The 25,534-nt window shown below is 46.7% G+C and overlaps 2 protein-coding genes across 7 annotated transcripts in view; one reads left to right on the top strand and one right to left on the bottom strand.

Moving 5' to 3' along the window:
• The window catches only part of NOD1 (nucleotide binding oligomerization domain containing 1), a 68,563-nt gene extending 43,035 nt beyond the window's left edge, over window positions 1–25,528 (bottom strand). Inside the window, exons 1-5 of one of the 3 annotated variants that reach the window (XM_059396638.1) lie at window positions 25,350–25,528; window positions 4,780–4,914; window positions 3,908–4,004; window positions 1,882–2,192; window positions 595–769 (exon numbers count right to left, since the gene is read on the bottom strand). In XM_059396638.1, coding sequence (XP_059252621.1) covers window positions 595–769; window positions 1,882–2,082 — 376 coding nt within the window. In that variant the 5' untranslated portion in view covers window positions 2,083–2,192; window positions 3,908–4,004; window positions 4,780–4,914; window positions 25,350–25,528. The remainder of the gene's footprint in view (window positions 1–594; window positions 770–1,881; window positions 2,193–3,907; window positions 4,005–4,779; window positions 4,915–25,349) is intronic. The other 2 variants (XM_059396637.1, XM_059396640.1) reach the window with 2 other exon arrangements.
• Window positions 1–25,534, top strand: part of ZNRF2 (zinc and ring finger 2) — a 396,032-nt gene that overhangs the window by 178,907 nt on the left and 191,591 nt on the right. The gene's annotated exons all lie outside the window — the stretch shown is intronic.

The following is a 25,534-nucleotide window of genomic DNA, read 5'->3' as shown; positions in this document are numbered from 1 at the left end:
AAGGCAGAGGCTTTAACCCACTGAGCCACCCAGGTGCCCCTGGAAAGATTTCTGAAAGGAATTCGTGCCACCATTAAAATGTCTCTATGTGGGCGCCTGGGTGGCTCAGTGGGTTAAGCCTCTGCCTTCAGCTTAGGTCATGATCTCAGGGTCCTGGGATCGAGTCCCGCATCGGGTTCTCTGCTCGGCAGGGAGCCTGCTTCCTCCTCTCTCTCTGCCTGCCTCTCTGCCTCCTTGTGATCTCTCTGTGTCAAATAAATAAATAAATTAAATATATATATATATTTAAAGTCTCTATGTGTCCAAAAGGAAAAGAATGTCAGAAGAAAGCAGAAAGTCAGAAGAAAGGCCATTCCCACACTTCCACAAGCCTCTAAGACCAACTACTTGTGGTCAGTTCAGCACAGTCCCCCGGTGGCACTTGGATGACAGGGAACATAGCACCTGGGCCCACTGCCCGATGTGGGGGGCAGAGCCAACCATGGTGGACCATGCCTTCATGTCCCACTGAGCCCACACACCACAGCATTTCCAAACCCCAGGGCTTTGCTGGCCTGGTGTCTGCAGTCCTACCCTGGGGGAGCGGACTCATACCTGGGTCGGTGTTGATGACAACTTTGCTCTGAATGAGCTCCGAGGGGGAAAAGCCAGTCTCCGACAGCCAAGGCCTGAGATCCACGTAAGCATCTGTGAGTTGCTGGAGCACATAGAGGAGGAACTCAGACACCTCCTCGCCCTTGCTCTGTGCCAGGTCCAGAATTTTGCGGACCTAGTGGTGACATAAGCATGAGGGGGTGAGCAAGTGCCTGGGGAGTCCCCCACCAGAAAGGCTCACATGCAGGGCTCCAAGTTCCTACAACATCATCAAGCTTGACTGTCCCCCTAGAGGTATGAGATGCTACCTGTTGAAGGGCCTAGAATCTGTGAGGGAGACTCCCCCCATAGTAGGAAATTAAACCACACAGCTCTAAGAAGCTGGAGGCTTCCATGAACCTCCAAGTAATAAGGTCAGACTCACAAATGAGAGCTGTGTCCACCTCTGGAATTCTCTGGTCTCCTGTCCCTCTTGAGCCAACACTACCACTGGCCGAAAATGAGTGCTGCTGAGACAGTTACTACACAGGTGGAATGAGGTGGGGGAGCGTGCTGGGCCACACAGCAAGGGACTAACAGGCCCCCATGATGTAAGTTAGACCCTAAAAAGGACTTTTTGTATTATTAAAAATGCAGGGGGGAAAAAAAATCACACAAGTCAGCTACTATGCTCCCCCCACACCCCAGAAACCCTCTAGTTTCCCCAGAGGTTGGCAGATCACATTACAGACAAGTTCTGTCACCCTTCCAGCCAAAGAGGTTTGGGTCTTGCCAATTCTATTTTTCAGGAGAGGACACAAAGCTAAAAGGAAACTAAGGGCTGTTAGGGAGTCCCACAGTGGTGGGTGCAAAAGTCTTTACTGTGGACCCAGCCTGGGAGGTGTTTGCTCCCAAGCCAGAGGCAAACTGTTCTCAGAGTCTCATCCAGCCTTGAGCAGCTTCCTGGAGTTTAAAGGCACTGAATGAACATCACTGCTAGTGTTCGAAGGTCATTTAATTTTTCCCTCCTCCCAATCAGAAGTGGACTGAAAACAAGTGGCTTGGGAAGTGATACACATAGCAAGGAGAGCAGCGAGGTAAGCGGAGTCTGCTGTTCACGCGAACGCAGAGGAGAATATGAAATTGTGTCATAAGTTGATGACTCAGGTGTCTGTCCTATAAATGACCCCAGGGGGAAATCCCGCCAATGTGTTAAATACCCAGAGGTCTTCACTCAGGCCCCCGGGAGAAGCCCCTTCCAGCAACCAAGACACATAGACTGCCAAGGCCAGCCCCCGTCATCGGCACCTTGTCGGGCTGCGTGGGGCAGGCACCCACGATCTCTGCATCTTCAGAAGAGAAGTAGTCATTCTTCAGCAAGTTGTCCACCAGACACTGGGTGTTGCGGATGTGGGTGACCAGAAGTTCCCGGTGGATTTTCAATAATTTAACATGGGAGTGAGACTCAGATGAGATTATTCCCACCTCACTGTGGCCCTGCTTTTCCATGGCTGAAGGAGCAAGCGACTACTTTGCCCAAACTCATCTTTGGCTACAGGTGTCTTCCTGGCAGAGGCCAATCAGGAGCCAGGATGCCCTCCTCGCTCTCAGTGCTGCCCCTGAAGAGACAAACAAAATCACCAAGGAAGCAAACGCCATGGGAAAGCTCCCGCACCCCCTTTGGTCCTGGAATTTCTGTACTTCAAGCAGGAGGAGTCATGCTTAAGATGGTGATCTGAGGGGCGCTGCCATCGCTCAGTCAGTTAAGCATGAGACTCTTGACTTTAGCTCAGGTCATGATCTCGCCATTGTGAGATCGAGCCCCACTTCGGGCTCTGCGCTTTCAATGGAGTTTGCTTGAGACTCTCCCTCTCCCCTCCCCCACTCATGTGTACCTTGTTCATTCTAAAACAAAAAATTTAAAAAATTAATATTAAAGAAGATGGAGATCTGAAACATAGTAAAGAAAAAAATCATAATTGAATTGTTTCTGCTTGTGGGTTACATGCCAAGGGACGGTGGAGGGTGGCCAGAGGTAGACAACCCATTCATACAGCAAAACTTATTATCTTTTAAATAATAAAAAATAAAAGTGTGCCTTAATCCCAGCCTGGGATAGAAATAAAGGTATACTATCTTCCATAAAAAGAAACTGGGCGCATCCAAAATTGGGAGCAAGAAAACCACGGTTGGTTGTGGGGGAATTGAGGCTTGGTGGGAGAGAGGGTCTGAGCCCAAAACGGCCTGAGGAGGGGGGACAGTTCAGCAAGAAGTCTCCTGTGGTAGCCAGAGCCCAGGAACCTGGGAACAGGGACGTTTCTGTCACTCTTGCCCGTTCCGGGTTGTGTTGGAGCTGCCCTATACCCCTCACAGCTATCCTCACACCTCCAGCAAAGTCTGCCATATACTTAGACCCTGGGGAATTTAGGAGGAACAATGCCACGTGTGGAGTGAAGCAGGACAAGAGGGAAGAGGACGTGGACTTCCAAGTGGCAGATGATCAGGAAAAGCCATCTTCCTGGAAATCCCTGAAAACCTCATGTACCTGCTGAACTTCCTGTCTAGGGAGAAACCAGGGACCCAGGCCATTTTTTGGGGGTATTAAAAACTAACTTGCGTTCACCTGCACGAGCCCCAAATCGTACTGATTTCCTTTCTTGTACCATTAAGATCCTTCAACCACTTCTCCACTCATCCTTATGTATATAAAAAGGGTCATTCTCTTGGAAGTAGAAAGGCCTTGAACTGACAACTTTGTCCCTCATTTTGGTAGGAAAATTCACACACCCCAGAGAGAGAGTTTTTAAACTTTTCTGTTGAGCCCCACTGCCCCCAAATGACAGACTTCTAAACCCTGTCAGTGTCATTACTGTCATTAGCTCTTACAAGCCCACATCTGTTAATAGTCAAGTCCACAGGCTCTGGAATTCCTCCCCCTCCAAGTCACACATGAGTCTCCTGGTCTTCTGCACACATCCATTTTTCCCTTTTTAAATCTATCCATTGCTAAACATTGCAAGCCTTACAGAAATTTCTCAGTGGGACCCCACACAATTACTTTCCTTTTATAACCTGAGTGACCAAGCAAGAGACAATACAATTTAACATTCGAAGCAAGAAGAAGGCAAGACATCCTTACCAGAAAGAACTTTCAGGAATGGAAATGACTAGTTAGTTACTACTACTAGACATATGTTTGCCTCTTAGATGTGAATTCAGCCTTTTCCACTGGGGTCAATTATATGACCTATTTTAGAATCCAAAGCTTTAGAAAACTGGTTCCCTGAAGGGCTACCAGTGGATAATATTAAATTTAAATTAAGGTTAATGATACCTTTTTAACTTTTCAGTGTTATTCTTTGAAGTAAATCAAAATATTTTAAAACAACTTCCTCTTCTGAAATCTTCAATTTCCAATTTCTTTCTGGAATCTGCAAAATTGGAAGAAAAAAAAAGAAAGAGACAGTTTTCTCTGAAAATACTATTATAATTTATAGTAAATGAACAAAAGAAATTGATGACGGGTTAGTTTTAAATCCAGAACTCTAGGATGTTGGTCTTCTCTGTACCTTCCTCCTTTAGGACAATGTTTTCTAAATGTCACTTGGGCAACATGTTCACACATATTTTTTTGGCCATAATTGAGTCCTACCTGTGCTTTATTTGCTTTACTTTGTGCTTTAGGTGGACTGTTTTATTTATTTTTGTTTTTTCATTTGTTTCAGTTGCAGTATAGTTAACACACAATGTTATATTTGTTTCAGGGAGACACTACAGTGATGCAGCAATTCTGTATGTTACTATACTCCCTTAGTCCCCATAAATGGACTATTTTTAAAACTCAGACTAATTTTTAAGGAAATATTATTTTGTCCATCATTTTTAATAAATAGAAAGCAACACCAAAGTTAATTCACTGGAAATAAAACTCTGCTATTTTATCCCACCTCAACAGCACTGCCTGGGAAGATCCAAGGTCTGAGACCTGTTTGTTCACAAACATGTGAGGGTGTTAAAGACATAGTAGCACAAAACCGAGACTTTCTTTGCACTGATCCTTCACCCGCAAGAACTAGAAAGGGAACTGCCCGTCTACTTCATGAGTCCATGTCTTGCAGGCATGACTGCTGAGCCGGAAGAAAGCTTGGAATTGGTGTTATGTTTCATCTGTTCAAACCTAATCCACGTCCGTCCTGTTTTACTCACAGTTCGTCTCTTCCGAGCCTGTGACTCCAACAAAATTCAGTGATTTTGCCCCTCTGCCTGCCCATGGTAACCTTGTAGACACCTTCAGCTCTTGCCATCCAAGGCAGAAACCTCAGTCTCCCGATTTACAGCTACCTAAACAGAGCAACAAATCACACATCAGCCTACTGGCAAGGAGACTGTTGCTCTATAGTTTCCAAAGTCCCAGTTTGAGATTTAATCAGATTTGCAGAATTCACTCAATTCAGCAGGAACTTAAGGTATGAATGATGAAAGAGGAAACAGAAAGCTGAACCTGGCTCAGTAAACAGAATCCTAGGGTAAATCAAATCTACATCCTGGGGTGCTGTAGAGAAATTCACTTCATAGACATCTGGTTACCACAATACCAAACAGAACCAGGGATCTCCTGGCCCTGACAGGGCTCCATTACAGTCTTCGCCTGGTAAAAGGTAGGTCTAGCTAGTGAAGACGGTCAAGTTGTCATGTCCGGGAAAACAGAAGGCCAATGCTGGGCCGAAATCAGGTTTGTTGAGCTGGATCTGCTCCAGTGACAGGGGCTCTCCCAGGGCAGTGGTATAGAGTGGAGAGGACTGAAGGTGGAGATCCTGGTGAGGAAGGGCCAGGAAACAACAAAAAAATCCCTATTAAGCCAATGAAGATGGCCAGAAAACAAGACCCATCACAGAATGACAGAAGAAAATAAAGCAGAGAAATGAAGCAGAAAAGGTCAGGGGAGGGCTGGTCTACCACTTAAAGCCTTCTCTTGAGACAAAGGCAAGTGAGGGTACAGCCTACTGGTGTTCAGGTCAAAGAGCCCATTGGGAGCTGAGGGGTTAGATGGCACCCCCAACCCCTCCTCTTCTTCCTGGCTTTCTGATCTGCCCTCAGAGAGGTTTAGTTCCCTGGTAACAAATCTCAGGGTCAATCCACCACCTTAGGCTCGTTATGGAGATCTGTGCCCAGGTTCCATCTTGCAATTCGATCCTCTGAACTGAATATAAAGTCCGCAGAGCCTCCAAAAAAGGCTCTGGGAAGCATCTCTGAAGAAAACAAAGCCAGAGGGCAGGCATTCCAAGGAAAAAAAAAGTAGAGACAGGAGAGAGAGAGTCTCTGTAAGACTATAGAACACATTGTTGAATAGAAATAAAATGCAAGGAGCACCTGGGTGGCTCAGTCGTTAAGCATCTGCCTTCAGCTTAGGTCATGATCCCAGGGTTGTGGGATTGAGCCCCACATCGGGCTCCCTGTTCAGAGTCTGCTTCTCTCTCTCCCTCCCTTTGCTCCTCTCCCTGCTCATGCTTGCTCTCTCTCAAATAAATAAATAAAATCTTTAAAAAAGAAAAAAAGAAAATGCAAGCTATGTGTGTAATCCAAGATTTCCTAGTAGCCACATTAGTAAAAGTAAAAAGAAATGAAATTTTTTTTCATGTTTCATTTAACCCATAAATTAAACATCTTACTTCAATATGTAAGGAGTATAGAACTAAGTGAAACATCTTATATTCATTTTTTTCATACTAAGGCTCTGCAATCTGGTGTGCATTTTATACTTAACAGCACATCTCAGTTTGGACCAACCAGACATTAAGGGCTCAAAAGCCACCTGTGGCCAGTGGCTACTGTGTTGGAGCGTGTAGCTCCTGAGCCACCACTGGAAGCTGGGGCAGGAAGACATCGGAGCTCCTGCCCTGTCCCCACCACCATCTAGCAGACCAATGCCAGGAAGGACTCTGAATTAGCTTTTCAGAGTAGTTTCTCAGAAAGTCAATGAGGCATGCAGTTAAAGAGGTGAGATCACAGACTGTTCTGTGAACTCAGGAAGGAAAGAAGTATGGTACCTACTGGTTTATAGTCAGCATACAATTACTTTCAACTATTAGATAACAAATTCAAGCTTTGCACACTTGAAAAGATTAAAAAGAACAATTTCTTGTCAAAGCTTCTTTGTCAAAAATGCCATTGATGGTATTGTGAGACAAGGACTTTCATACACCGTGGGTAGGGCTATATCCTGGAGAAGACCATCTGGGACCCCATTTAACAGTATGTATCAAGAACCTGTGGAAGGGGCGCCTGGGTGGCTCAGTGGGTTAAGCCGCTGCCTTCGGCTCAGATCATGATCTCAGGGTCCTGGGATCGAGTCCCGCATTGGGCTCTCTGCTTGGCAGGGAGCCTGCTCCCCTCTCTCTCTCTCTCTGCCTGCCTCTCCATCTACTTGTGATTTCTCTCTGTCAAATAAATAAATAAAATCTTAAAAAAAAAAAAAAAGAACCTGTGGAAAAGTTCTATTTTGTAACTTCCCATTCTAGAACTCTGCCTTCTGCAAATATTTTCCATTCTAGAAATCTGCCTTCTGAAAAGATTCAGAGGTTCTGACAATTTTGTGTTTTTTTTTAAACAAGTTTCTTCTACTTCTAGTTGTGATACAGTAGTTCATGACTTCTACAGAGGCCAACGATAGGTGAACTGATCAATAAATTGGGGTACATTCATACAGTAGAGCACTCTTTGATAAGAAATATGAAGGAAATACAACATGAATATCACAGATATTATGCTGCATAAAGAGAAACAAGACTCAAGAGAGTACATAATATATGATTCCATTCATATAATTCTAGAAATCTAACCCTGAAATCAGAACAGTGGTTTCCTGGGGTTGGGGAGGGAGAAGACAGGAGAAACAGACTCCATAGGGAGATAAAAGAAATTTCTGGGGAGATAGAAATACTCTTTATCTTGACTGAAGTACCATATATAGGTCACATATAGTGTGTATGTATATAGAAATGAGTTTTTCAGGTAGAAGAAAAATGATCCTAAGACAAAAACAAAATGAGAGCAACAGAAAGTTTAATGTGAGTAAAAAGAAATGTGTATTGACTAAACAAAACAATACTGATATCTTGTTGAATCTAAAATATATGCAGAATTAGCATGTGTAATAGTAATAACTCAAAAGGTGAAGGGGAATAAATGGACTTAAAGTGTTCTAAGCTCAAAGCACTTTCTGGTTCTAGGCAAAAATATGACTTTATTTTATTTGTTCTGTTAAGTAAGCTCTATGCCCAGAATGGGACTTGAACCCATGACCCTGATATTGAGTCACATGTTCCAGTGACTGAGCCAGCCAGATGACCCATTATTACTTTGTTTTAGACAGTAATAATTCAAAGGTCAGATTATTATCTCTAAGACTGCCACTAAAAAAACAGTAAAAGAAACATATACAAGACAATAGAAGAAGGAAATGGAATAATAAATACACTTAATTCTAAAAAAAGATAGTGAGATAAAAGGGTAAAAAAAAAAAAAAGCCAAGACAAATAGAAACCAGACAACAGATATAAATGCAAATGTATTAATAATTCCATTACATGTAAATGTACTAAATACTCCAATTATAAAACTTAGCTTGGCGTATATGATAGAAAAATACTACATGTTGCCTAGAGAGACATATCTTAAGTAAAATGATGGGGTTTAATTCATTCATTCATTTCCCCCAAAAGGAAAAGAAATATAAGGTATGCCCTCACCCAAAAAAGCAAAGCTGGCATAGCTATATTAAAAATAAAGAATTTAATGGGGCGCCTGGGTGGCTCAGTGGGTTAAGCCGCTGCCTTCGGCTCAGGTCATGATCTCAGAGTCCTGGGATCGAGTCCCGCATCGGGCTCTCTGCTCAGCAGAGAGCCTGCTTCCCTCTCTCTCTCTGCCTGCCTCTCCATCTACTTGTGATTTCTCTCTGTCAAATAAATAAATAAAATCTTTAAAAAAAAAAAAATAAAGAATTTAAGGGAAGAAACGTTAGTAGAGAGAAAAACATTTCAGAATGATAAAATGATCAATCCTATAAGATGATACAATATTTTAGTCTGTATGCACCTAGTAAAATTGTCAAAACAAAGCAAAAATTGACAATCATAAGAGAACTAGACATATCCACAGTCACAATGGGGGAGGGGTTTAATACATGACTCAGAGTAACTAAAAGAACAAAAAGAACAAGGAATTAGTAAACAGTAACGATATGGAGAATCTCAACAGAATAACAATTTTCCCAAATGACAGCTATAGAACACAAAGCCAACAGCAACAGAATGCCTAGCATTTTAAGTGCACGTGTAATAGTAGTCCAAACTGAAATAACGTAAGTTCTTAACACATTTTTAAAAACATTTTATTTATTAATTTGACAGAGAGAGAGATAGTGAGAGAGGGAACACAAGTAGGGGGAGTAGGAGAGGGAGAAGCAGGCCTCCCGCTGAGCAGGGAGCCCAATGTGGGGCTTGATCCCCAAATCCCGGGATGGTGACCTGAGCTGAAGGCAGACTCTTAACGACTGAGCCACCCAGGTGCCCCTCTTAACACATTTTAAAGGATTGAAATAATTCAGAATATATTCTCTGACCACAGTAGAATCAAGCAGAAATAAATAATAAAAGGGGGGCGCCTGGGTGGCTCAGTGGGTTAAAGCCTCTGCCTTCAGCTCAGGTCATGATCCCAGGGTCCTGGGATCGAGCCCCGCATCAGGCTCTCTGCTCAGCAGGGAGCCTGGTTTCTCCTCTCTCCCTGCCTCTCTGCCTACTTGTGATCTCTGTCAAATAAATAAATAAAATCTTTAATTAAAAAAAAAAAGGATACCTAGAAATCCCCAAACAACTGGTCAAAGAGGAAACAGAAGTTAGAAAATATTTTGAACTGTACAATAATGAAAATACAATGTATCAACATTTGTGGGATATAGTTAAAGAAACCATAGAAACTTATAGACTTATATGCATACATTAGAAAAGAAAAATAGGGGCACCTGGGTGGCTCAGTCAGTTAAGCATCTGCCTTCTGCTCAGGTCAGGATCCCAGGGTCCTGGAATTGAGATCTACATCAGGCTCCCTGCTCAGTGGGGAGTCTGCTTCTCCCACTGCCTGCTGCTCCCCCTGCTTGTGCTCTCTCAAATAAATAAATAAAATCCTTAAGGAAAAAAGAAAAGAAAAACAGGCGTGCCTGGGTGGCTCAATCAGTTAAGGGTCCAACTCTTGATTTCAGCTCAGGTCACGATCAAGACCTGCATCTGGCTCCACACTCGGTGTGGAGCCTGCTTAAATCTGCTTAAGACACACACTCTCTCTCTCTCTCCCCCTCTGACCCTCCCCCACCCATTCTCTTCCCCCTCCAGAAAAATTTCTCTCAACAAAGTGGGTTTGGAGGGAACATATGTCAACATAATAAAGGCCATATATGAAAACCCCACAGCAAACATTGTACTCCACAGTGCAAAACTGAGAGCTTTTCCTCTCAGATCAGGAATTTATTTAGAACAAGCACATGGTCAGTGCAGGTCCCTGTGTCTTCTGGCTGCCCCCACTCTCTCCTTCGCTGGCCAGCTACCAGGAGAAGTTGGAGGGGATGAAGCCACACCTTCCAGGGAGCCCCACTGCAAGACAGTCTTACGGGCGCCCTCCCAGCTGAAGAGCATGGTGAAGGGCAGTAGGCCTGCCCGAGAGCCGAGACCCGAGCATCATTCGTTTGTTCATTTATACCCCTTGTGCATAAAGGCCACTGTCCCCCTGCCACCAGGGGGCACACAACAAGGCAGACAACATCAACAGAAACCTAGCAGAACACCAAATGCAAGGAGAACAAAACAACTGGAAAATGGAGGAGACCAAGCAAAGACTTCTGCCTAAGGTGAACTTGGAACCCAAGAATGGTGGGAGGTCTGCATTAGCTAGAAGTATGTAGGTGGCCGGGAGGGGGGCGGGGAGTGGAGCTGAGTGGGTTGACCCATGGTCAGCATGCTTGTGAAGAGCTCACAGGGACACATGGGTCAAAGGATTCACTTAGAAAGGAGTCCCATCTGGGAACAGAGCAACCGGGGCGCCCATGCAGAGACTGACTGACTCCTGTTCCCCTTTCAGTCCCAGCACCTTGGCAGGGCCCTTCCCCCACACTCAGTTTCACTTTCTAAAGGATTTCGCCCCCTGCTGCTGCTTTCTTCCTTCTCCAACTACCCCCAGTGACCCTGAAAGTAAATGTTCATTCTTTGTAATGGAGATGCTAAGATAAAAAGCACTTTATAAAGATGTTCATCTCCATAGATGTGCCTTTTTATGTTTCAATAACTTCCCTCAAGTATAAAAGCAATTTATCTGTTTACTGTGGAAACGTCAGGAAATGCTGTTACCATTCTGGAGTATTCCCTTTCTGTTCTTCTCTATGTAGAGTTATGCCTACACCGATCTTTTGCTTGCTGGCAATCACACCATATACATCTGCTGTACCCTTACCATTCCCTTGTTTCTAGGTGACTGGCAAGGTCCTCTTTGGAGCTGCAGAAGCTAGTTCCCGACAGACACTTTTTGGACTGGGTTTTTATTTTATAAAGGAGAGTAAGAACCACCTGCCACTCTTTGATCTTTTAAAGCCCTCAGAGAAATTCTACTTGCCAAACTGGAGGATCAAGGATGAGGCCCAGTGGCAACACTGGCCCTGGCCTGCGTCAGCCTGGCTGCCTGAACCCCCTCTGCAAATCCAGCTGCCCCCGTCTGAGGCCAGTCCAGTCAGCAGGACAATGTGCTATCGCCGACAGGACCCACGGGAGGACCACGGGGGGCAGGGTGGGGGGCGGGGCACTGGGCAGACTCCAGGAGGCTGGCCTCCTGCGTCCTTCTGCAGAGGTCTGGTGTCAAGACCTCCTCTGCGAGGTGGCCCCAGCAGGATCCAGAAGGATCGTCACTAACACTGAGTGAGCCCTTTACTGGAGGCCCTGCAGACAGCTAATGCTTTCCACTCCCTGCAAGAGACACAGTAACGCAGGGCTAGAGGTGGTCTCTGGAGCCAGCCAGGCTGAGGGGTCCAGAGCTCATCAGCAAGTTAGCCAGCCTCTCTGTGTCTCGGTTTCTTCATAGGGACAGTCCCTGTCCCAAAGTGTTGCTGTAAAGACTTAGTTCATATTCAAAGTGCCTGGACTGGGCATCAAGTAAATATCAGTAATGATCATCTGATTTAATCTTCTCTATTACCTCACTCAGTTCTTAGGGACAACACTAGGTGGCAGAGGTCAGTGTTACTGCTGACTTACAAATGAGGAAATTGAGGCACACGAGGTTAACTATCTTCCCAAAGTCACAGAGTTTATAATCTGGCAGGACAGATGGACAGATGGACAGAGCAAGAGATTTCAAGTGTGGTGAGCGCACCAAGAGAGCAACGAAGCCAGAACACCGGGCTGCATCTCCCCACCGGGCTTCCTTCTGCCCAGCCGGAGCCCGCTGTGGCTGAGGTCACCAGGACAAGTGCTTAGCGCCCCTGTCTCGTAGGAGCGGGCCTGCCCGAGAGTGGAGACCTCAGCATCATTTGCCTGGAATGTGAGACGCGCTGAGTCCCAATAACCCCCAGCACACAAGTGCTCGGTCCAGGTAGCCCACTTCTGAGGGACCCAGTCTCCTCGGCCACCCAGGGGTGCCACCCCTTTCTCGTACATCTTTATAATAAACCTCTCTGAACAGAGAGAGCCTCAGTGTTATCTCTGAGACACTGAGTTAGATGCTGGTAAACAAGTCCGCGCAGCAGCAGCTCTGCTCTGTGCACAATCACCCAGCAAAGCCGGAGTGTAGACGTCACCCAGCCCAGAGTATAGCTATGAATGTCAACCCCCAGGATGAGCAAAGAGAATCTGGCTTCCATCCCTACGGACATGGCCTAGATCAAGAACAAAAACCTCAAGAAAATCATTTCCCGTCCTCTATAATGACCTCATGATTTCTCTCTTAGACCCCCAATTGCTGGGAATCATCATTCATCCTGGGCCTGAAAGAGAGCAATTTCAGAGTAAAGGACACAGCTTTCCACAAATTGGTGTTGCAATACAAGATCCTTAACAGATCTGGAGCCTAGTCCCTCAAGCATTCTTGAACAATGCAGCAGAGACTAACTTAGTGTGATAGCCCAGAGTGTTCTCAAGGGTCAGCTCTGAGGAGTCAGGCCATTCTGACATTCTGCAAGCATTTCTGCGGCGGACACTTGTCACATGGAGACCGGAAACAAATACAAACACGAGCAAAACCAAAGCCAGCTTGGCTGGCACCAGGTGCTCCGGAATCCGGCCAGGGCTCCGAGCCTCTGCACTTAGGCTGAGCCACCTGCCACCGCGCTCCCCTGTCCCCCTACTGCCAAGTTCTGTTCATTTCTCAAAATGTGAGTTTCCCAAACAGGCTGCTGCTCTCTGGAAACCTGGGAGGCTACCGGAACAAAAAGGTCAATGGTTTTGTACATAGAGAGAGAGGATCAGCGTGTGGGATAGGATTTCACGGACCATGGAACAGTTTCAGACTCGCCTCCTGCTTCCTCGCAAAACAGCACAGTGACAGAAGTAGGTGGCTCACTAAATAGTTTGGACTTGTGGGCGCCTGCTGGTTCTGTCAGCAGAACATGTGACTCCTAATGTCAGGTTCATGAGTTCAAACCCCACGTTGGGTGTAGAGATTAATTAAAAATGAAATCTTTAGGGCACCTGGGTGGCTCAGTCAGTTAAGCATCCACCTTCCACTCAAGTCATGATCCCAGTGTCCTGGGATCGAGCCTCCTGTCAGGCTCCCTGCTCTGGGAGGAGTCTGTTTCTCCCTCTGCCCTTCACCCCTGCTCGTGCTCACTTGCTCTCTCTCACAAATATAAATAAAAATTTTTTTAAAGATTTATTTATTTATTTGACAGGCAGAGATCATAAGTACGCAGAGAGGCAGACAGAGAGAGGAGGAAGCAGGTTCCCCATGGAGCAGAGAGGCCGATGTGGGGCTCGATCCCAGGACCCTGGGATCATGACCCGAGCCGAAGGCAGAGGTTTTAACCCACTGAGCCACTCAGGTGCCCCTATAAATAAAATTTTTTAATAAATAAATAAATAAATAAAATCTTTTAAAACCAAACAGTTTGGACTCTCTTCCTAGGTACCAGGCAGGGTTACACTTCCATTCCCCCTTGAAGTCCCTTGCTTGGACTCTCGAAATGTGAACAGAAGTAGGAGTTACTCCAGACAGGAAGCTCCCCGCCTCGGGGCAGCGGGTGTCAGCCTGCCATCGTCTTCCTCTAACGCTCTGACCAGCTCCTTCAAGATGGCAGCTGCTCCATCTGCCTGGGCCCGGAAGTCACGGCAGTGAGGATGGGCACAGTGCGAGCAAGACACAGACCTCTGTGGTCTGAGCTGCTAAGATCTGGGGATTACCTGTAACCGAGCCCAGCCTGACAGATACCATGCTTTTGGGCAAGAAAAGGATACGGCACATTAGGAAACTGAGGTCTAGAGGGGTGCAGGGAGTTGTCACAGGCCAGACAGCTGGCTGGAGGTGGGGAGGAGGCGCACCATGGCCCCTCGCCCTCCCTTCACGAGACACCAGTTTCTCTAAGACAAAATCCCGTGACATTAAAGACCACCTCTAGTAAAGATAAGCCAAGATAAACCGCTATAGTCCTTTTTGGGGAACCAGAACATCGACTCCAGTTACTGAGTTAAGAGTTTAGTTAAAATAACACACCATTCTCTGCTTGCCTCTGGCTCACAGTCACTTATTTAAAAAATACTAATGTATTAAAAGGGGGAAAAGACACACAAGGAAGTCACGCATACTCTTGATTGGGGCTAAGGCGGCCGCATCTGCTTCCTGCAGTCCCACACCCTGTCATCCTACCAGCCCCAGACCCACTGCACCTCAGCCCGGCCACCGTCACCCCGGCGGTCAGGATGGTCAGGTATGAACCGTCATCTGTGATGAAAGAGAGTATGACGGAGCTATATGTACTAACCCAGGATGATCTTCAAGACATAGCATTCCTTGAAAAATGCAAGCTGCTGACAGAAATAGAAATGTAACATTTATATAACTCGCTCACATCCCCTGCCCTACAGACACACAAAACACTATATTTTCTACGAGCATACATCTATAAACATAAATGCAAAGAAAACTACCTCGGAGAGGACACACTCTATGAGAATAGAGATTACTTCTGGACAGGGAAGGAAGGCACCAGGATTTCATAGTACTTTATTTGTAATGTTTTAACTTTTTGGAAAAAATATACACTTGCATAATTTAAAGTTACATTAGAGCCTTTTCATCTTATTTTTTGAAAGACTTATTTTAGAGAGAGAGTGCACATGCATGCATGCATGTGGTGGGGAGGGGCAAAGGGAGAGGGAGAAACACAAGGCAACTCTGGGCTGAGCATGGGGCCTGATGTGGGGGATTGATCCCATGACCCTGAGATAACCCGAGCTGAAACCAAGAGTCAGATGCTAAAGTGACTAAGCCACCCAGGAGCCCTTGTTACTCATCAGAGCATCTCAGGCCGTTTTGAGACAGGTCAATGAAACATTCTCAGCAATCACTTTGTCTGAAGGACCTCTGACTTTCAACTCAAAAAGCCCATGCCCCTAGGCAGAAAGGCCCCGTCCCCATGAAATGAAATGACACTTCGCTGAAACCAAACGAATTCAGATGGGACAGCACAACTCTTTCCGCACACCTGTGAATAAACGAAATGCTCCTTTTAGTTTGGCGAGATATCACAGTCAAGCTGACAGGTCTGTGGGTGGAAACAGTTTTGTTTTGCCTTCCATTGGGTAGGAGGCTGTCCACTCACGGTATTGCCACTAAGTCTGGTTTGAAAGAAGGAATAGAAAGGGACAATATCAATAATCTTCACACAAAAATTACAGAGCAAAACAATCAGCAAAACTGACTTTCAGGTAGATTTTTTTCAGTCTTAGGACCTCAAGCAATACCTTATTGAAGAAATGCTCCATGATTACTAAATATTTCATTTCCTTTAGTCTTTTTCCCTTCCTTTCATGTAGCACAAACCTCTGCCCAGTTTAAAATGCCAGCTCAAGTCCCTTCTGGGGAGTGCTTGGACTCCAAGTGATACTTTCACTTTGATGGACGATGCCATAAGGACCTCACATTTTCCTACCCAATATGTGCTTCCCACCCGAAAGGTCTCATTACCAACGAAATCATTTTAGATTCTTTCTGACCATGAAGGTCTAACCAGCAAACACCAGCTCCGGCAGAGCCCCAGGCTGCCATGCACAATATGGGTGTCCAAAACTCTCACTGCCACAGACCTGGACGACAGAGGTCAGTCACTGACGTCAGGTAACAGACAACTGATAGTTATTTATTGAATTCAGATTTAAGAAGAGTTCAGTGAAGTCACCATTCCCTGCCTACTCCAGAGATATTACCCAGATTATAAAAGATCAATCAGAATAGACCCCAACAACCTGATGGTAAGCCCCAGCAAAGCCTGAACCCCGCCCCCCAAGCCCATGAGCAGGGAGGGTCAGATCTGGATTTCCTCAAGGAAATCTCTCCTCTCTTGGATTGAGATTCATTTTGGTGACTAGGATCCACAGCCTCCTCAGACCAGTTTTAAAATGATGAAGATCATTATACTGTGTGTGTTGGCTTGAAGCATCTGGATACTCAAGGTGCACGACAAGTGGGAGGACTCGCCCATCCCAATGGCAATCTCACAGAAAGCGAGTGCCCGGCATACTTCCACACAAGATCGGTAGAGCGGTGCAGAGAACACACGCAATGGGTCAGCTCAAATTGGCTCCCACTTTCTCTGCTGCATGATCCAAAAAACACGAGTTCAGCTATGCTCCCAGGCTTCTGACAGGAGAGAAGCACAAGCTGCCATTCTTTAATGGGTCTACGTCTCTCTCTCTCGTTTGCTGTTGTTTCTTTTCATTTTTCTTCTTTATTTTTAATTTCTAATCCTAGAAAACAGGCCGACTCCTGTTTGCCTCTGTCATACCAGAAAACTACTGACAGTTGTCTCTGGAGAAAAATGGAGCAGATGGATGAGGCTACAGTTCTTTGAAGCGATTGAGCTCCATTAACACTCATTTACTGTAAGTATCTGAAAGCCCTTAATCCCTCAAAATTTCAAAGCAGATGCAGAAGTCAGTCAGTGTCTCCTAATCTCCCGTCTCTTCCTCCCCCTCCTCCTTTCCCTGCATCTATCTGGGTTTCTATCTTCCTTTCTTTTTTCTTTTTTTTTTTAATTTATTTTTTATTTATTTTCAGCATAACAGTATTCATTATTTTTGCACCACACCCAGTGCTCCATGCAATCCGTGCCCTCTCCAATACCCACCCCCTCCCCCCCCCCCCCACTTCAAACTCCTCAGATTGTTTTTCTATCTTCCTTTCTTGTGAAAGCGCCACAGGATTCCAGATACAGACAGGGAATCGCTGCCTACAAAGGAAGGAATGCAGCCCCAGCTGATGTAAGCACTTGGGATGGGAGGGACGCTGATGAAATGCAGACATCTCATCACACTGTCCGGACCTTCTGGGAAGTCAAATGTCTGACACACATGCCTCAGAGTCAAATCTTCTGGTCAAGAAACCCTGTGGGGAATGCACACAGAGCCAGCCTCTCCCTTCTCTGCTGGAACCATGGACTTCCAAACTGGACCATAATGTTGGTCAATGTCCCCATTTTAGAGATGAGGAAACTGCCCAGGGCAGGGTGGATCAACCAGAACCAGAACCCAGATCTCCTGGCAAGGAGGCAAATGCTTCTTCCGTGTACTTCTGGTCAGAAGAGCTGCCTGGGCTGCAGCAGTTCATCCCCTCCCCCACCACACTCTCCAGCAGGGATGGACACCTGTCCAAATGGGGAAGGGTAAGGCCCCTTCACCCTGTTCGCCCCCAAGCAGTTCCTGCTGGGAACTCCTACAGTACTTCATTCCCATTTCTCTGGGAGAAAACAGGTGTTTTCCCTTTCCTGACTTCTCCCTTCACAGTGATTGATGGTGACAGGGAAGGGCCAAGACTCTAAACCCAGCTTATCTGATTCGCATCACCAGCTGTGTGATTTGGACAAAGGACACCACACCACCCTTCTGAGCTTCAGTGTTCTTATCTGCAAGGTGCAGATAGTAATAGCTCCCACGGCCTAAGATCACTGAGAGGGTTCAGTGAGCGAACATACACACGGTGTTCAGAATAGTACTGGTCCCACCGTAAGCACTTATCATGGCCAAGAAGGGAGACTAGGCTAGGACTTCAGTCTGGCTCATCCTCGAGGCCCAGCATCTGACTGAGGGATGGTGCCTATCTGGTTCATCACCGAAGCTCTAGAACAGAGGCTGCCAGAGAACAGAATGGAGTGAATGAATCAGGCACAAAGCCCAGTTTAGATCTGGGGCTTTGTTAACATGCACTGAACGACTATGGATTTCCAGAGTCCACACTCTCACTTAGGGGAGGTCACTCGCTAAGTTTATTAGCGGATAAACTCAAATTTGCAGACACCAGTACTTTCTCTTGCTTGAAGGCATTTATATGAGCTGCTGCCTTAAAAACTTCAATCAGAGCTCAGCTTGCAACTTCAGGGCATTGTCTATGCATAATCTCAGCACAAAATCACCTATGCTTTGTGACAATGTCCCCCACGATGCCTTATGGGGCTGATGTGCAAGTGTTGGTGGATATTTTCCTAGTGTTATCCAGGTTTTGAACACCAAAGTTCCAACCCCCACCCCCCTGCTTGGTATTCATCTCTGAGGGTCAGTGAACAGAAATATCTCAATAAAGAAAGCCAACAGAGCCTCAAATCAGAGACGCAGATCTGGAACTCTAAGTGGATTTGAGTCTGTACGCGGAAGAAGGTGTCCAGTCCGGAAGCCCCAGGACATCTGGAGATGGCATTGAGAGACCACACAGAAGGTGTCTGCGGCTTCTCAAAGGAAAGGCACTCTGTCAGAACAGAATATGTTCGTCACCTCAGAGGCTTGAGTTGAAACTTGACCTTGTGTAAATAAACACTGTTGACTGCTGGCCAAAACACTTAGCTTGAGACTCTTACTCACCCCACTTGAACGTGCAGCCACAGTTAGAACCATCTGGGACACAAATCTATCTGAAGCCCAGACGCGGGGTATCTGGGATGTGTGCATGGTGGCCCTGAGGGGTGCTGAGAAGTTGGGAAGATGCCAAGTTTCCCCCAAGAGGCAGCAACAGTTCCCAGTTCCAGGGCCTGGGAACTCCAGAGACCTCACCCAGTGTGTCCTATCTTAGGGAACAGGCCCACCCACCAGCTGAAAGAGACCTGACCTGCCACGGTCCCTCACTCTGTGACCTCATGACAGCGTCACAGGAGTATGGAGAAAGGGGACAGTGCAGACCCCGCAAAGCAAGCTGGCATGCCATGGTGAGGTCTTGGCCCCTTCTGGTTTGGAGGCTTTTTCTGTGACCTGAAAGCTCCAAGGGAAGAATTTTTTTTTCCAAACCCTGTGCCTTTTAAGTATGCCATTTTCCTGGTTTGATGTACAGGATGGAGAAGGTACCTCTTTCAGGACTTTGGGGCAAAAGCCAGAGGGACAGCAGACCAGCAAGAAAAACTGCCCTTGGCGGGGGAGATGGGATTCCCAGCATTTTGCTGCTGCCGATGTGGATGCTCAGACAACCATCCTCCTGAAGAGCCTCTGCTCTTCGAGGCCTTTTGTTCCTGTTTCTAAGGAGCTAGAAAGGACTGGAATCCACCAGCACCCACCCACAGAAGCTCCTGCTGAAGGATGCTGGGATCTAGGAGATTCACATGCATTTACACTTCGGCCCCAGAGTACCACAGAGCTGGTGCTCCGATTCCTGGCGCAGCCCTCTTTGACTTTATACTGACTTTCGTTAGTTCATCTAGATATTGAAAACCCCCATTTCTGTCTCCAGAATTGTCTCACACAATAAGACAAGGTTCATAAAGCTTAACAAATAGGGGTTGCTAATTATCTTTTTCTTGTAGATTACAAACAGAAAAGGCAGGGGGGAGAGACGATCTCCTCGAGGCCTCTGTCTCTTAGAATAAAATCCCAAATCCTTTCCAGCCCAGAAGGCTCTGGTTGACCTGAGTTCGGTTCATTCTTTAGCTCTCTCTACACATTCACCAGCACACCTGATGCTCTCCAGCCTCTGAGCCTTCAAACACGCCATTCCCTGTGTCTGGGACACTCTAACTTCTTCTCATCCCAAGTCCTGGTCGTAAAGGCTTTTTCTTGGGAAGGCATATCCCAGACTTCCTGAATCCTAGTCCAGCTCTGATATTCTGTTTCCTGACATGCTGTTGTTTTCACTTACAGCACTTAGCCCAGTTCCCGAACTATGTACGGATGTCCCACCCCTTCCTCCTCTGCTAGCCTGTGAACTCCCTTTGGCCAGGCACTGGGTCTGTTTCATTCACTGCTGTCTCCCACACATTTTCAGAGACTCCTGGCACTGGCAAGGTCTTGTGATAATATCTGTTGAATTAATGTGTTGAAGAATTGAAGGCCCCATGAGCCAGAAGGAACCAGAAGGTACAAAGCGCTTTCTAACAGCCCTCAACACCAGGCTGGTGGGCCAGCAAAGCACTTCACACCTAGAGGAAAGCCAGAGAAACAGCTGCCGCTTCCTTCTCTGAAAGGCCAATGCATCCACAATAGAGAACCTGCTTATCCCGGCCCATGCTGTGCTGGCTCAGGCCAGATTTGGGGAATCTGGAAGATTGCCAGAAGAGGGTACAGAAGAGGGAAGACAAGTAAAAAACATCTGAAAAGGCAGTCTACTGGGAATGGGCCCTGCACTTTGAACGGGATATCCTTTAAATACGGTTGTGCCCACCTCAGCTCCATCTGGAACTTCCAGGCCTTGTTTCTATCTCTCCAAGTACCCCGCACAACGGTCTGGGGAAAGGTAGGTTTTATCACACCCAGGCTAACAATCCCCATGCACGGAGAGGGCGGGTTTCTCCAAATGAACACCATAACCCATTCGAAGAACAGCAATCCAGGCGAGTGTCAGGGCCCCCCCAAGCCCCATCACACCCAGTGGATCTCAGCTCTGCCGGTGGAAGCAATGGATGAGATTTAAAAGCTGCAGATCCGGGGTGGGGAAGGAGTCCCACTTTCATTTCATAAGCAGGCAGTTCTCTGGGAGCTGGGGCCCTGTGTGAGAAACAGAGTTCCTCAAGGGCAGGAGGCAAGCATGGGGAAGTAGAGGAGGGGAGCAGAGGGAGGGGCGCTCGTGGAGCTCTGCTTGCAGGGGGTGGGGTGGGGTGGGGTGTGGTAACAGGGTCCTGCTTCAAATCCCAGGTGCAGCGCTTACTATCTGGTGACTTCAAGCTACTTATGTCATCTCATGGTGCCTTAGCAATCTCCTCTGTAAGACGGGGGAAATGATAACTAGCCCAGAGGGTTGGGGGATCAGGGTTGTGCACAGTAAATCCATGTAAGTAAATCTGTGTGTTAGCACTACTTAGGGTCTACTGAATCGGGTGTATCACCATTTCATCAAGCCCAAATCAATCCTATCAGGTAGGTAGAGTTTTCCCCATTTTACAGAGATAAAAACTGAGGCTCGGTACCTTATCCAAAGCCACACAGCTCAAACAGGGCAAGACCAGCGCTCCGACCCAAACAATCTTTATCATCAGTATCATAATAACTGCCATTTCCTGAAAGCCAGGAGGTGTGCTAAGCACTGTACATCCATTACCTCATCAAATACTCAAAACCACTGTAAAGAAAGATTGCTTGTAACTATTTGACAAAGGAGGACACAGGGTTGGAGAGGTTCAATATCTTGGCTGAGGTCACACAGTTAAAGAATAAAGCAGGGGCTTGTGCTAGGAATTTCCATAGTTTTTCTCCATTTCTGTCCTGCCTGTCCGTATTTGTTCCAGATGGCATACCTCTAACTGAAACCATCGATGTGCCTGAATCCCTATTAACTGTAAAACACTTCCTTGATAAATGGGGTCCATGAGTGCCTCCATCCCAATGAAAGAGCCCACTGTCATGAACTGTATGAAGTAAGGACATCCTCACAGGAAAGCCTAGCTTTCCACCAACTTCCTTCTAGAAGGTTTGGTTTGCGGGTCATAAGGAGTAACTAGGGGTAGGTGTTAAAATCAAGCACGGGGAGTTCTTAGTCATGAGACAAATTAACCTTTTGGTAATTAGAACAACACAACTGCTTTTTTCCAGTAAATCGTCATCCACTCACAGCTCTTCTGCCATGGAAGGATCCTCCCCACCCCCCGACAATGCATGGCTGCCCTACTGAAAATATCTACAATTCTCCCAACTGTATTCTGCCCCTCACCTGCCTGGTGACAAAGACACAGAAAGAGGGCAACTACCAACATCCTGAAACAGAATATAGTGACTTCTCATGTTTTATTAGAATACCAACATACTAGGGCGTCTGGGTGGCTCAGTCAGTTAAGCATCTGCCTTCAGCTCAGGTCATGATTCCGGGATCCAGTCCCATGTAGGGCTCCCTACTCATCAGGGAGTTTGCTTTTTCCTCTACCCCTCCCCTGCTTGTCTTTTCTCTCTTATTCTAATAAAATCTTAAAAAAAATAAATAAATAAAGGTCTCACTCTTTATATTAGCTCAGGTCTTGATCTTGGGAGTTGGTGTTCAAGCTCCTATGCCAGGCTCCATGCTGGGCACGGAGCCTACTTTAAATGAATGAATGAATGATGAATGAATAAATTAAATAAAACCTGAAGCGAATCTGGTGCCATTACCGGGGCCCTTAGGATGATCTCTTTATTAGTCCTTTAAACTATAGTTTTCTCTAATTTAGAGGAAAAGGACTACCTCACCTAACAAAGTCCAAAATGGCAGTTTACTAGACTATCCTTCGGATTTTAATGAAGTGCGGCACAAAATTTCTTTGCTCGCTTTACAGCAGCTGGTCCCTGCGACAGCACTAGAGCACCAGGATGCCCTCAGACTGTCATTCCCCCAGATGTGGCTGGCATCAGACGCCGGGGAAGGGCAAAGGCAGGAGTGGTGGCGACACTAGCTTGACCATCTCTGCAACATAAGCTCTGCCCACAGCTTGGTCTGTGGCCATTCTAGATAAAACACAAGAATAAGAATTCCAGCCAGGAAGTCTTGCTTTGACACACTTTACAGCACTGGGTGAAAACCATAAGTTAATTGAAATGGCAGTGACTGTTCACTGCTTACTAGAAGAGGCAAGTTTGGAAAAAACACTTGCTCTCAATGAGCATTTGATGCATCAAAGACATTTCCTCCAAACAAATTCAGACTTTGTGGATGGAGGAAAGGAGGCCCTTTGTGTGGGACTTTGCCCCACCAACTTGACCGTGACCTTGGCCAGGACTTCTAGAAACGAGCCAAATATCTACAGCTTCTGCATGACAAAAATTCAGCACAAGGAAAATTTTAGCTTTTCTAATTTCATCTTGCCTAAAATCCTTCCAAAAGAGAATCGTAAAATAAATTGGTAACTTAGACCTCAAATCCTAGACTTAGAGTTTGAAGAAATATTGAACTCTTTTCTTCAGATAAAAAGAGACAAGAATTTGATATGCATGTTTAAGCAAAAATCAGCGATTGCACATATACTGCGAAAACACTTAATTTTTACATGACATCACTGTTTATATTACTGACGTCTAAACAGTGCTGTTACTGGGAGTGATCCTGATGGTGACACACAGAGCAGGTCCCAGGGTGAAAGGTCCAGCCAGGATGTTGGCAATGACCATTGTAGGATCTGGGTTCCCCTTCCCAAAATTCCTACTGTTCTTGGTCATTGAAGAACAATTCACTGTCCCTAGGCCAAGAATCAAGAGGAAAAACAGGAGCAGCCTGCGTGTTGTATGGGGACGCTGCCAGCAGGAGAGCCACATGTATGTGCCCACGAGCCACATGTCTGTGCCTACAGACAGCCCAGCTTCCTCAGGAGCCCATTTTTTGTCTCTGCAGCAGCCGAGTGGAAAAGTCTCAAGATTAAGGACTGTTTTCTTTTGTCAAGAAACTCATTCCAGGGCGCCTGGGTGGCTCAGTGGGTTAAGCCTCTGCCTTCAGCTCAGGTCATGGTCTCAGGGTCCTGGGATCGAGCCCCATATCGGGCTCTCTGCTCAGCAGGGAGCCTGCTTCCCTTCCTCTCGCTCTCTGCCTGCCTCTCTGCCTACTTGTGATCTCTGTCTGTCAAATAAATAAAATCTTAAAAAGAAAGAAAGAAAGAAAGAAACTCATTTCATTTGCAGGGAGTAAAGCCCTCAATTAGCCCTGGGGGCAAAGGGTTGGGGGGCGGGGGGGGGGGGGCTGCTGGCTTGAGATTCCTGACCTCAAAGCAGCTGGAGGTCCAAGGGGGAAGAAACTCTCCCCTTAGCAGGGCAGAAGAACTGCGGAATGTTGAGGGAGACAATTTCTGGACAAATATCTCCCCACCCTTCATGGCTGCATTAAGAAAACAGGTGTCAGACACAAATAACCACAGCTCACAGAGCACCTGCCATTTGCTACACATTATCTCATTTAACTATATTATTCCCAGGACAGAGTTACTATTTTTATCCCCAGTTTTCAGGTAATTTACCTAGGGGCACATATCACAGAAGTGACAGAATCTGAATTTGGGTCCAGGTTGGATGGACTCCAAAGCACTGAACTTCTTTCTCCACTCCACAAAAATTAGAAGTACTCTTCTTAAAACATTTAAAAGTCCTTTCTTCTACCTCTGGGCTGTTGTTTGTTGCAAATACACTTTTTTTTTTTTTTTTTAATCTGCTCTGCACACATGGTAGAAGACTGTGTCTTGTCCAATGGCCTTGCTTCTGGTGTTATAGCTACTTGGTCCCAACTATCTCCCCATCCCCCGGATGAGGAAGGGTCCATCCTAGGAAATTCAATCCTCTCATATTCACAGTAGGATTACCCTTCGCTGGATATGGTATAACCCACATGGAAGGCTTTCAGAAGGAAACCCTGTGGCAAACACACCTGGCCTCCCCCTTAAAGCAGATTACCCAGAAGCTGCCGAGGCCATGGGTGTACGGTATCCCCCAATTTCATGTCAATGCAACAATGGTGTCATCTTCTAGAATGCAGAACCAGGGGGGGGAATCATAAGGATCCGGCAGTCCTTGTTTTTCACAATGCGCCAAAAGACCGTGCGAATACACGAGGTTTATTTTGAACACGCTATTCACCCTGCCAAACAGTCTCATTCCCCTTTCTGCGGCTCAGAAGCCCGCTGCCGGGTCCCCAAGACCACGCAGGACAGGGGTGCAGCGGGATCCGTCTGCTGCTGGACTCCATCAACGTCCCTGCCGGCTGTCTTTCCACCTTCCTTGGCAGCCATCCTTTATTTGGAGATTGGTTTTTCCCAGCCCTACCTGCACACTGGAATCACCTGGGGAGTTCAAACGCTCTAGAGGCCTCGGTCCTACCACAAGGAATTCTGATGTAATTGGTCTGGGATACGGAAGGGGCATTCTAAGTTGCAGGCCGGATTTAGAAATCCCCTAACGAGGGATCAGTGATTCCGCAGACATCGAAGTTGATCCGTTTGAACTTTTTCTGCATTCCTCAAACTGCATTTCTCCTTCTTGTCCCACCCGGAGCTCTTCCAGGGGGAATATTGCATTCTGCCCACAAACAGGATCCCTCCTCTCTGCGCCTCCCGGCTAGCAGCGCCCAGGACCCCAGGAAACTTCTTCCCGGTGCGACCATCCCCAGTCGCTGGAACTTACTTGGGCTCCACGTGTGCAGACCTCGCAGCAGCTGGGAACCAGAGCGAGCGGAGGCTCGGAGCGCGGGAACCCAGGAACACCGAGGCCCGAGAGCGCGGGGACCGAGGAGCACCGAGGCCCGAGAGCGCGGGGACCCAGGAGCACCGAGGCCCGAGAGCGCGGGGACCCAGGAGCACCGAGGCCCG

Source organism: Mustela nigripes, chromosome 4 (assembly GCF_022355385.1).
Source record: "Mustela nigripes isolate SB6536 chromosome 4, MUSNIG.SB6536, whole genome shotgun sequence".
Lineage (NCBI taxonomy): Eukaryota > Metazoa > Chordata > Mammalia > Carnivora > Mustelidae > Mustela > Mustela nigripes.
Note: the sequence above shows the minus strand (reverse complement) of the source record. Positions and strands in the feature narration are given on the sequence as shown.